Below are 13,175 nucleotides of genomic sequence, written 5' to 3'. Positions count from 1 at the left end.
AGGCTTGAGGGAGGAGAACGGGGAACCTGGGGCTCTACCGAGAAGAGCACAAGGGTGCCGAGCAGAAGCCTTGTCAAGGAAGCAGAATGCATATTTGCCGCTCACACTTGCTTGCCAAAGCTCTCGGGACTGTGGATGGAGCACTCAGTTGATGGATGATGGTGCCAACATCTGGGGAATGCCTACTCAGCTGCTCCATAGTGCTGCTCAGGGAAACGTTATCTCCATAGGCAGAGAGAGAGAGAGAGAGAGAGAGAGAGAGAGAGAGAGAGAGAGAGAGAGAGAGAGAGAGAGAGAAACTCCCCAGGAGACCTCACTCCAGTTTCTAGTGCTTTGTTTCCTTGCCTGGTTACTGTTTTAACAAGCCCATGCCGAAGCAGCACCAAGACACTTCTTCACCTTGCTTTTCCTGTGTGACCTCTGGCCCAGCGGCTGACTGCTGGATATGGAACAATGGGAGGTGGGGAGAGGGGGATGCTCTGCAGCTCCCTCACCCCTCTTGAGTGTCTGAGCTTGTTGGAGGACAGAGCCACAGTGGATCAGATCCGCTAAACCCAGGAGGCCCTTTGAGGGGCTTGGAGGCAGACCAAGGCCAAGTTGTTCAACTTAGAAGACTCCCACCCATCGAGCCCTTGACTTGCTTTCCCCTCATGATGCAGTCAGGTAGAGAGGAACTCATGACTCGGAGTAGAATAAACGTGAACATTTAATGTCATCATAGTTTGACTCTTTTAAACACCAGGTTCTTGTTCAAACAACATTTTATACCTCATATGCCACAAAAAGTCAGAGATCTTAGCCAGCAAGCAATGTCTTCACACTGGAAATGGCACACAGCTTAATGGGTTCATGTCGCCAGTTTGTGAGAATGAGAACTTCCTTTTCTGGACAGTTCTCCAGGCAGTCTGCTTATATTTACCATGATCAAGCCGACAGGTAACATTTATATAGCTCTATAAAGGCCCCCACACAACACCAGCCTGCTTGCAAATAGGCTGTGGGGACCTGCCCAAGTTCAGAATGGCTGAATCGCTTGACAGCAACAGATGAACTTGACTAAAACAATGTGGACAGCAAATACGTGGGCGCTAAGAACTTCTCTCTCTTTTTTTTTTAACGGCACCATTTTCCATCCAGTTCAACAGTGACTGGAAAGCAACGTCATCAACTACTACCACGGCATTTTGAAAAAAGATTTTATGGACTTGTGGGTGAGTTCATGGTTTCTAACACAAGAACAGCACTTGGGCAGGCCATTGGTTTCCAATCATCAATCGGGCCCATTTCTACAGATAAGCATATTTCTATATACATACATACATGGAATCAGAGAACTAGACCAAAGGACCCAGGAACGTACTTAGTACACATCCTCTTTTTGCAGATTAGAAAACCAAGTTCCAGAGAAGTTAGGTTAACTGCCTAAGACCAGAGGATTGTTGCCCGAACTTGGCATTAGGAAGCCGTTTTGGGACCTAGTATACTCTTTCCCCAGACTGCCCACCCTCTGTACAGTGTGTGAGTCCACACCCCCGCACACACACCCAGGAGCACAGGAGGGGTGTGTGCGATTCACACATACACACCCTGGAGCACTGCTATCTAGTGGGAAGAGCAAACCTTGCGCATCCCAGTTCTGCTACTTGTGTTCACAGTCACACATGACTGTGAACTTGGCCACTTGTTAACTACTGACTACGGTTGCTTCGTTGACAAGTGCTTATCCCTTGCTCTCATAGAGCTTTAATTTCTTCAAAGCACTTTTCTTCCATTATAGCATTTTCTCTTCATACCATCCCAAAGGGCAGCTGGCATCACCCCCACTTTTCTGATGGGGAACCTGAGGCCCAGCAAGGTTAAGTGACTTGCCCAAGGTTGCATAGCTGGGGGGAAGCTGGGCCTGGTCCTTGGGGCTCCCTTACTCCTTGCTCAAGGCTTTCCCCCGCAGGTTAGCTGCCTCTTAAATGAGACCACTGCCCCCCGCCCCTCCCTGCCTCTCAGGGACTCAGTGAGGGGACAAGATGCCTTAAGTAGCACGGGTTGTACGACTCACTAAAGTGCTTTGTTTTCTCCAGAAATAAAAAACAAACCGGTACTATAGAGCTTCAAAGTAGGAAATACTACGTGTTTTCCTAAGCCGCTTCAGTAGCACCAGGGATAAGGGGTTCTTAAGGAAATGTATTGTCGGCTTCCCCGACCCCATTTAGTAGTGACCCATTAGGAAGAGGCTGGGCCTTTTGTATCCAGGCCTGTGCAGTCGCCTTCTCAAGTACATGATCATCAAATTCAAAAGGAAGGTATCTTGACCCCTTTGGGTACTTATTCTACCAACAGCTTAGATCTTGCATTAAGCCCATATGAGCACCCTAGTCCCTCTCCTCCTGGGTTATTTATATGCTCCCACCCCTAGCCTGTGTCTCCCTAACAGACTTTGAGAGCAGGGGGGAAACACAGCCACAGACCAATCCACTGACCAGCCACACTCCCAACCACGAGGCATACTGAAATGATAAGACACAAGCAACGCTATTAGACATCATCTTGGGATTACAAATCGTGACAACTTCTTCAAAAATTGAATATGAACATGTGGGGTGTTCGTTGGCAGTAGAAGGAACCTTAATTTGGATTTTGTTGTTGGAGCTTTCTTTTTGTGTTGTTTGTTGGTTTTGAAGGTCACTTCTACGTACACAGACACAGACGTAGGCATGCCGTGTTTGAGGAGCCAGCCCATCACAACAGACACCGGAACGACTAACACCGGAGAGGCCAGCAAGCACCCACACCACTCTTATGCCCAACATGGGGCATCATCTCCATTTCTGAGCGGGGCTACCACAGTGCAGACTATGTTCAGGGACAGGGAGATAAATTTGTATGTGTGTGTGTGGTGGGGGGGTGGGGGGTTGTTTTTTGAGAAATGAGTTTAACTTCAAGCACTTTTTTTGTGGTTGCAACTATGTTTTTGTGTTTTAAATCTGGAAATAATGAGCAGTTTGTTACAAAGGGTATGTATTTTGTCAGAAAGATTACTCAGTGACATAACTGAATTGAATTTTTACCCACAGATGTTAACAGATTATTTTCTAGGAGAGAGGCTGTAATTAAAATGGAAGCGATCATTATATTTCTGCCACCGTCCCTAACCCTCAGCCCCAGAGAAAAAAATTTAAACTGGCAGGGTGTTCTGTGACACTGCACCTCTGGCTTTATTTCCGCTGTTACCTGGCAGTGAAGCTGGGCCAGGTGACAAGGACAGCAGGTGGTACCAGCTAGCAGCGAACAGGACTTCAAAGTTGTCCTTTGTACGACTATGGCTTCAGGGTCCATGCCTGAAGAGTTAGGAAATATCTGCGTAGATGCTCAGAGAGGACCAAGAGTCCGGAAGGCAAACACAATGGGTCCGGTTAGGCACGCTTCCATGTTCAGTTTGGAAGTGAACTTTCTGGTGTTCAGTCTAGAGCCCTGTGTGGAATGAGGAGTGGAGCTACAGTCAGGGCAACATTGCCATTGCGAGGACACGGGCAGTGTCGTTTGCAGTGAACACAAAGTGGGCTCCTGGAAGCCTGACCCTCTACCCCAAGAATAACAACCAGCTTTTGAATATGATTTTATCCCGGTGGGGGAGGCTTACAGCCTAACCAGACTGATGAGCATTAGAATTTGAAGCCCGAAGGAGGCGCTGCCCACAGGGACAGAAGCAGCATCCCCGTGTAGGCACAACTGCGTGTCTTGCTCCACAGCCGACCCAGGCAGCAAACACACTATTGCATGTGTGTTACTTTGTGAACCACTGTCATGCATGTGCGACTGTAATGGAATCGCTGTCACCTTATAGGGACACACTAGGCTAGAGGCTAATTTATGACAAGCCAGGCCTAGCTCCTGTCTGCCAAATTCCCCAAGCCGCACTGCCTGGTCTTTTATCCCAGCTTCTAATATGGAAAACCCCCACAAAACCCCAAACAACTGCAGCCTCCAGTGGGGGTACTTGAATGAGCCCCACCTGTGTCAATATGAGACCACCCTCTGCATTTGCATCTTGAGTTCCCCACTTTCCGAATAGCAATTGGAGATAAAACACCAGGCGGAGCGCTGTGAACTCAAATCAGGCAGACATGAAAGGGAGAGGCAGCTTCCCCAGGACTCAGCGGGGACTTCAAGGACAAGTAGATCAAAGGTGGCGGTTGTCAGGTGGGAATTGGACGCCCAGGATAAAGCAAACCATGGCAGCATGAAACACCCTCATGAAATGCAATCTGGCCCTGCTCCTGGACAGAGAGCATCACTATTTGCTTCCTCCTTCTTTTCTTTCGGGGGGTGGGGGTGAGGGGGGGCGGCGGAAGAGGTGCGTGTTGGCAGCACTTGGGAGGTTAGTTTTGATCTACTCTCAGTGCTTCTGGCCAGCCAAAACTGAGCTGTTCGTATTTTGGGGAGATGGTACCTTTCAGACAAGTTGGGGCTTTGTATCTCAATGTTAATTGCAAACAAACATTCTCCTGATCTTTTCACTTGTGAATAATGCACTAGAAATTGGCTCATGGCCTCCTTGGTGAAGGAGTAGCTACACTGGGCTGCTCACTGCAAGGTCAGTAGTTTGAAACCACTAGCTGCTCCTTGGGGGGAAACGGATGGTTTCTACTCCCGTAAAGAATGATAATCTTAGAAACCCACCGGAGCTGTTCTACCCTATCCAGTAAAACAAGATCGACTTGAGGGCAGTACATTGGGTTTTTCTCATTCCTCTTTGTCTCTGGGGGCTGCTGTCCAAACCAAAGTGCAATCTGGAACAACCTTACTGATGGTCATTAGACAGAACACCATTCTCCAGGGGTGGCCAGGTCTGCTGTCTACTGTGTCTAGGCAGAGCCAGGAACGAACACATAGCACAGATCCATGGTTTATCCAGCTCTGGTAAAGGAATACATTTTCAGCTTCCTTAGGCTTAAAGAAAAAGCCAGAATGGACAGCATGCACATGGGATTGCTTTCCTAAACCATGACCCACAGAATGCCGTGCATTTGCTCTGAATTGTGGCATCAGCAGCTTGGCCAGGCAATCTCATGGAAACAGTTCTAGGTTTCATGCCACTCCCCCCTCCCCCCTGTGATAAATGTATGGAAGTGGGCTTAGGCAGGGGCCTTGCTAGGAAAGAGCCCAGTGGTCGAGGTTTGAAATCTCGGTAGGTCTTCTCACTTGGTTTCCCCCCAGGAAAGGCACCAGAACTCTGGAGCTGATGGCTTAGGGAGGTGAATGCAGCCTGTACCCCAGGGCCAAAGCCAGCACACTGGGTCCTAATCAAGCGAATGAACTGCCAACAAGACTCGGAATACTCACCTGGGATAGGACGGGCTTTGCGTGAAGTGGCGTATTTCACACTTGCAACCAGAAGGGAAGCCCAGGGCTAAACTGACACTCAGGCTGGCATCTTTGGGGACCCAGCAGCTTTCACCTACTCCCACGAGTGCTGGGAGCCCAGGCTGGGATCAGTGTCATGGAGATGTCCTCCAGAATGGGCTTCCCTTGAGAAATCGGGGTGACGCATGGCAGAAGTTGGGTGGTGCTCCAGAGGGAGAAATGGCTAATTTCATTTAATTTATAACTCTCATGCCTATAACCAGCACGTTTGGGTGGATCTCCGGGGAGCCCCTCTGCATCCGAGCAGACTCATACAGAACGTGCCCATCACGACTTAGGAGCCTCGGAGCTGGTGTCTAGTTGATGGGCTGATCTCCAAACCAGTGAGACATCAGCTCCCAGCTACAGAGTTCGCTGAGCCCTGCTGGGTGCTGAGCTGGCCGAGCTGGGAGTGATGTGTTCACCGGGGCACTGGCAGAACACCTTCTTTGGGGAATTGGTTAGCGGCTACTCTCTCTCCTAAAGAGGCTCGTGGAGGTCTATAGCATTGGGGGTGAAGACTTGAAGAGGGCTATGTGCAAACCGCTGGCTCCCTCAGCATTAAGAAGGCTGGCCGCTGTGGGAGAGGGCCCTGAGCTGCCTCTGCTGCCCCACAGCTGTTACCAGGCAAATCCCTTGACCACTCACTTCTTTGGGTTCCTACCACTCTGGTGAGTTCACTAATCCCTTAGAGATATATTGCAGGGAAGGATGAATCTAAATCAGAGAAGGTTCTAAGTCTTGGAGAGCAAAGAACGACATCATGTTTGATAAAGTACCACAAGCAGGGCGCCTGTCAATGAGATGAGTGGACACAATGGCTACGACAAAGGGCCCGAACATGTCAAGGATCATGGAGGTGGCACAGGATGGGACAACGTCCCAGTCTGCCTTGTGGTCAACACGAGTCGGAGTTAACTGCAGAGAGACGGACAATACAAGCGCTGCATTTCTGTACTCCTTAAGCTTGGCCCTGTGCCTCCCCACGGTCAAGGAGTGTGTCGAGAAGGCAGCTGTCTCTGCCTCCAGGTGTCAAGGGTGAGGGCCTGCAGCCTTCTTGGGTGGGAGCTGAACGCATCGCTCGTCTGCGATCCTCTGGACAACAGGAAAGGGCACTCGCTTTGCAATCTCAAGACCTGCTCTTGCCCTGAACTCAAACTGCTCGCGTCTCTGAGCTTAGGTCAGCCCGAGAGGATGGTCTCTCCTTGGGGAGGTGGTGGGGAGAGGGGGCTGCTTTAATCAATAGACAAAACTCGAAAACAAAAAAGTATGGCTCTGTTGAAATGGCTCAAGCTTTCAACCAAGGGTCTTTGGGATAGAACTGAGCATGGAGAACATCTGGGGGGCCGTGTGAGGCCTGGGTCAGTGGGGAAAGGATCAGTCCATGTGTCAGACTTGGCGAGGGAACTGGGAACAGAACATCCTACGGATGAGAGTCACGCAGGGCCCACGCCGTACGGGTTAGTCTTTCTCTTCTGCTTGCTAGAGCTCATGTGTGCCCGCTCCTCACTCAGTGCTGAGTCTGTCCCTGGCCGTGTGCCGTCTGCGGAGGCGGCATCCTGCCTCCCCTGATGCTCACAACCTTAGGGAACACCTGGGTTGTGTGGTGAAGTCTCCGGGCTAGGCTGAGTGGCCCGACCAGAAGAACCATAGAAGACGGTTACCATTTATTCATATGCAATACTGATTAGGAAATCTCTACAAACACAACATACTTAGAAACAGTGAGTTAGAAATAGGATAGAACACCAAGAGGAAACGAGCCGTAAAGACACTGCAGAAGATGTGTTGGGGGTTCGTTTTCCGTTTGCGTTGTTGCTGTTTTCATCTTGACTAGCACCATCTGTACACAAGACAGTACGAACATACATGTTTGGGTAATAAGAAAGATTTGCAAGGCACTTAATCAGTCATTCTGGGTAACTTTTGTCCTGTTGTTTTCCTTTAGCTTCCACGGCAATCCTACGCCCTCCCTCCCCTTTCTCGGAAAGCAGGAGAAGGGGGAGGTGTCTTTTGCTAACAGTTCGTATGTACAAACAAGTTCTTTAAAGTTCCTCAAAGTGCTTTTTCAGTCTCGTGGGGCTGTCATATCCCTTGGGCTTCCCGTCTTCGTCTCCTTCCACGTGTGTGGTGTTTGTACCTTTCCTACAGAACACAAAAGACTCCTCGCCTTCTATTCAACGTCCGCTCCAGACTTGCCACCAACCTTCGTCCTCGTCCCAGTGTCTTTGAGTGCTGCCAACCCAGGGTGTGCCCGTGTCTGTGAGGTCTCGGGGCGTGAGGGGCTGTGGGGCAGGGGTCCAGCTCTCCTTATCGGCGCCGAGAAGTGATGTCGAAGCAGGTGATCATCATGAGGTGGGCCTTGCAGAAGTTGACGCGGTTCTCCAGGCGCTCCGTCACGCACTCGAGGGCTTCCAGGTACTCCAGGGAATCCACCTCCAAAACCTGCTCCAAGTCAACTGCAAGAGAGGAAAAGACTGGTGGAGACTCCGGGAGCACACGGGGAAAGAACCGTCTGGAAACGCTCAGCCCGGGTCCCGCTGTCCCTTTCCGGGACGGTCTGCCTTAATCCACATTGGCATTGCCTCCTGCCTAGCTCAGCATGAGAAGATGATTTCGTTTGCTAGTTTTTAACTGTCTTGGCAGGCTCTTTGCTTTAATTATAGCTTAAACTGAACTTGCTGCCATCAAGCTCATGCTCATGCGTAGCAACCCTGTAGGACATGGTAGAACTGCCCCTGTGGGTGTCTGAGGCCATAACTCTTTGCCAGAGTAGACAGCCTTGTCTCTGTGCTGCGGAGCAGCTGGTGGGTGCCAACTGCCCACCCTTGATTGCATGAAGCAGCCCCATGTGTTACCACCATGCCCCCAGGACTCCTTAAAATTGTGTTGAGACTAAGACTGAGGGATGGACTCTCTGGATGGGCTGCATAGTCACCACCCATGCTGCTAACCAAATGGTTGAAGGTTCGAGTCTATCCAGAGATGCCTTGGAAGAGAGATTTGGTGACTTACATCTGAAAACCAGCTATTGAAAACCCACAGAGCTCAGTGCTATGCTGACACACACGGGACCATCGTGAGTCAGTCACTCTGGCGGGGGTTATACTGAGGAAGAACGCGTCCTCGTGGCACAGTGGCTATGTGCCTGGCTGCTAACTGGAAAGTTGGTAGTTCAAACCCAGCTTCTCCATGGTAGAAAGATGTAGCAGTCTACTTCCATAAAGATTATAACCTGATGGTATTATCCTCTGGGGTGTGTTTACCCTGATTTATAAATTCTCCTCTGGTTTATGGGTTGGAATTAGCTCCATGGAAAGGGATTTTTTAAAACTTATTTGTTTATACTGAGAGATAAGGTAATGTCCTAACACCATCTACCTCTACCCATCTTCCCCATAGGATCTGAGAAAAATGCTACCAGCATCATTATTCCGCATTAAGTATAAATAAATAAAACTTTAAACTGGGTGGGTGGGTGGGTGGGGGGAAGCCCTTCCTTTATGTAATCTGACTTCAGTGACATTTATACCTTTGATTATGCGGCATGGTGGGTTACTAACTACAAAGTCGGCAGTTCAATCCCACCAGCCACTGGAGAAGATGCATATAAAGACATGCAGCCTCAGAAAGCCTCAAGGGAAGCTCTTCTCTGACCTAGAGGGTGGCTATGAGTCAGAATCAATTGGCTAACTGGGTTCTAGGTACATGAACTCATGCCTCTTTGCAAATGCCTCTCTAAGCAGGTTGAGAAACTTCACCCTGTCTCTTAACTTCTTCATACAATTTCACATTTGGGGAATTTGATAACGATAATGCAATCTAAACTTATAATTAGGGCCCCTTAAACTGAGCTTTAGGACCCAGAGACAGACCCGAATGTTCAGGCCTATGATTGCCTTGGGGCACAAATGGCTATGTAGTGGGCTACTAACCAGAGCGTGAGTGTGGGGTCCAGCCGGCAGCACTTGGGAACGGAGGCCCGGTGCTGCACCCTGCAGAGCACCCTGTGACCCGCTCGAAGTCACCACAAGTTGGACCGGACTCAATGGAAACTGCTTTCATTTTCTCATTCAGAAGACAAGTCAGGGTTTGAGACCCAGGGGCCCTGCTGCACATTCAGAGTCACTGAGAGCAAGAGATCCTGCTTCCTTCCATTCCCCAGGACGCGGCTTCTGGGCCAGCCACTCCTGATCTGAGTACCTGATGTGGTCCAGTGGTGCCTGAGTAGAGGGGTCTGGCAGTACAGGGTGGGCTTTGAGGTGGGTGGGCATGGCCCTGGGTCCACAGAGGAGCCTTGCCCTGCCTTGGCTTTCACCTCATCTGTTTCCTTATCTGTAAAATCAGAGTAATACTCCTTACCCTGCCCACCTGGGAGAGTCACTGGGCAGAATAAAATATAAAAGACGGATGTGAATACGGTTTGAAATCTGTAATGCGCTACAGAATCATAAGATGGTCATCAGACACAACTTCGTTTGTGGAGAAGGCATGGGCCTGGGCTAAAGTGACACAGCTAGTAAGGACTCGGGCTGGGGATGAAACCCTGGATTCCCAAGAACCCGTCTAACATCTGAAACAAAAACCCAAAGCCACATCAGTCTATATTGCTATGCCAGCTCGGAAGGGTTGATCAGAATCCAAATGTGGGAGATTCCGGTGCACGTGTCCCTAAGCCAAGTCCTGGGCCTGTTGCAGCCCCGCCCCAGGGAAGTCAGCATGCGGCCGCATAGATTTTGTCACTCTGGTCTTCAAGAAAACAATCTGTATTTCCCTTTCATCTAGCCTTCTGCGTCTCCCCTTTCTCTGGATAAGAACACCACTGATGCCTGGCATGTTCAAAGATTAAAGCGCTCCGCTGCCCAGTGAAAGGCCGGCCATCTGAACCGACAGTGGCTCCAAGGGAGGAGGACATGGCAGCCAGCTTCCACAGATCGTGGCCTTGGGAACCCTGCTCTTGGGCCCGTCCCGCTCTGCCCCTCGGGTCGCTGTGAGTCAGAATTGACTTGAGGTTGTGGGCACAAAGGGAAGAAGGAAAAGGCCGTGTCCTGGAAGCTTCTAAACACCCACGCAGTGAGGTTCATTGAGGCTGGGGACACATGCATGACTGTAAGACAGTTCCCAAGCCTGCTGGGCACACACAACTTTCAAATACTAAAATGCTGATGAGAGGCGTGAGGATGAAGGGAAGCTGACTGGCTGGATCTCAGAGTGTCGGGGTCCTCATGACAATGGACAGGGTTCTCCTAGCGCAGGGGAGAAAAGCGCCATGCCTGCGTTTGGACGTGGTCAGGTTCAAACAAACAAAAACATGTGTCGGTTGCCCTTGTGTTGGTTCTGACTCATGGGGACCGGGCGTGGGGGTGGTGGTAGTGGTGGTGGTGGTGGTGGTGGTGTGTGTGTGTGGTTTGATTAGTCAGCAGTAGATCACCAGGCCTTTATTCTTTTTTCCAAGACACCTCTGAGGGTGGATTTAGACCATTTGGTTCGTGGCTGAGGCACCCAGGGACTCCAGATGGGGAGCGAGGCAGTGCTCCTGAATGTCCTTTGTCCTGTCAGTCCCTTCGGGACTCCTAGGCATATACCGTGGAACCAAAGAGATCCTGTCTGGATCCTAAGTTCTAATGAAGGACGAAACTCCATGCAAGGACCAAGCAGATGCGAGGGAAGCACTTCCTGTTGGGAACCTCTATTTTCTCGCGCTCTGGGCTACTAGCAATGATGATGACAGCCCGGCAGTACGCTTGCATCCCATGCCAGCAGTGTGGGTCACACTAGACCAGTAATAAGCTGCCATCCCTTCACAACAGCTCCACGAAGCACCGCCATTGCACTGTCCGCGTGACACGTAAGGGAATGAAAGCACAGAGAGGTCAAGCTTGTGAGCCAAGATCCCAAAGTCAGTAAGTAGGAAAGCCGCAGACCAAATCGGGTCTGTATGACTGTGGTCACGCCCACAAAACACTGTCACTCCAACTACAGAGTGAGCCACAGCTCCGAGACAATGCCCTGTCCTCACAGGACACCCCTTCGCCTTCCCAACAAACCAGCGAGGTGCCTGGCTGAGAAGTTCCGATCCCACGCTTACAGACAAGAGTGCCCCGGGAAGCAGACTGCTCTAAGGGGCACTGCGTCAATTCTGCCACATTCTCCTTGACCTTGTCTGATTTCACGACACGAGCATTTGTAACATTTCACTGCGTGAAGATAAATGTCAGAACCCTGGCGGTATAAGTGATTACACACACTGGGCTGCTAGCTTCAGGGTCAGCGGTTCAAAACCTCCAGTTGCTCCTTGGGAGGAAGACGGGGCTTTCTAATCCCATAGAGTCAGAGGCTCAGAAACCTACAGGGACAGTTCTACTCTGTCCTATGGGGTCACTGTGAGTTGGCATCGACTTGATGGCATGAACTTAGCTTGAGTTTGGAAATACATATGTGTGTGTATATATATGTATATATATATATATATACACACTTGCATTTTAACATGTACAGTTCAGCGTCACTAATTGCATTCACTATCTTGTGTACCATCACCACTATCTGTTTTGAAAAGAGTTTCATCACCTAAAACCCAAGCCCCTCCCTATTTTTCAAACCAGCTTCTTTTGGAGATGACCCAGTTAAAACTGGTGGTACTTCCTCCTGGAAGTTTTGGGGGTGATAAAAGTTTTCTACATTTTGAGTTGAATGGGTGTAAACATTTGTCAAAATGCATCGCACTGCACACTTAAAAGGAATGCATTTTACTGGATGCATGGTGTGCCTCAATCATGCTAATTAGAAGCTAAGCATGAAACGCCAGCTTCCAGACGAGCCTCCTAGCATGTTCTTCCCATGCGCCACCCGCCAGCCTGTGGCTGGGGGCCCACAGGAGGAGGCAAGGGGCAGCACTGAGGAGAGGGAGGCCGAGCAAGGCTGGTGGGGCCTGCAGGGCAGGAAGGGGAGCAGAGGGGACGCTTAATGACAGTAAGATATTTTATTCCACAGACCAAGCCTTCCAGAACTAGTGCCCATGCCGATGTCATATTTGGGGCAAGATTTGAGCGCCAGTTTGTGATAAACGGAATGATTAGGAACAAATAAATAAGACACGATTGACTCTGTCTTTCAGAGAGCGCAAAATTGCCCCAAATTGTTATTTGATAGTTACTGTCATCCTGAGTTGACTATTAAATGAAAGTAACATTGTGAACCACACACACACACACACACACACACACACACATATATATATATATTTTTTTTTTCACTCAAAATGTGTTTCTTGCTTTCTAGGACTGTACACTCCACCCCTCCTAAGAGCTCTGTCCATTCTGGCCTATTTCATGCTCGCTGGGCAGGAGGTCTGTGGCCAAGGAGCCCACCCAGCCTCAATTTATGTTGGGCGGATCTGCTTCTCAGATGCTTAGGCCTGGGCTGTTCCTCACCCCTCGCTGTGTCCCCAGCCTCCACTGCGCAGCCTACAGTAGGAAGAGGCCTGCAAACTCACTGCCACCTCTGCTTTCCATGGGCAGGTCACGCCCTCGGCTTCAGTAACGGCCTAAAGCCAGCCCTGAGGACTGGCCATCTGCTTAGCGAGGGAGCACGGCAGTCACACCGTGGCGATTAGCAGCGCCTTACATTCACGCAGCCATTTGTTGGGGTCCAGCATCAGGTACTGCTTGGTCATCTCCAGTTCCTTCATCAGCCACTCATACTTGGCCCGGACCTCGGCGATCCTCTGCTGCCGATGCTCCAGGATTTTCAGCTTTGCGTTGAAGCATGCGACCTCC

At 50.1% G+C, this 13,175-nt stretch overlaps 1 protein-coding gene across 1 annotated transcript in view; it reads right to left on the bottom strand.

The window, feature by feature from the left end:
* Positions 1-722: 722 nt before the first annotated feature.
* KIF26B (kinesin family member 26B) overlaps positions 723-13,175 on the bottom strand; it is a 587,401-nt gene continuing 574,948 nt past the window's right edge. The window contains exons 14-15 of the mRNA XM_075531356.1: positions 13,024-13,174; positions 723-7,856 (exon numbers count right to left, since the gene is read on the bottom strand). Of these exons, the coding sequence (XP_075387471.1) occupies positions 7,708-7,856; positions 13,024-13,174 (300 nt within the window). The 3' untranslated portion in view covers positions 723-7,707. The remainder of the gene's footprint in view (positions 7,857-13,023; position 13,175) is intronic.

Source organism: Tenrec ecaudatus, chromosome 1 (assembly GCF_050624435.1).
Source record: "Tenrec ecaudatus isolate mTenEca1 chromosome 1, mTenEca1.hap1, whole genome shotgun sequence".
Classification (NCBI taxonomy): Eukaryota; Metazoa; Chordata; class Mammalia; order Afrosoricida; family Tenrecidae; genus Tenrec; species Tenrec ecaudatus.
Note: the sequence above shows the minus strand (reverse complement) of the source record. Positions and strands in the feature narration are given on the sequence as shown.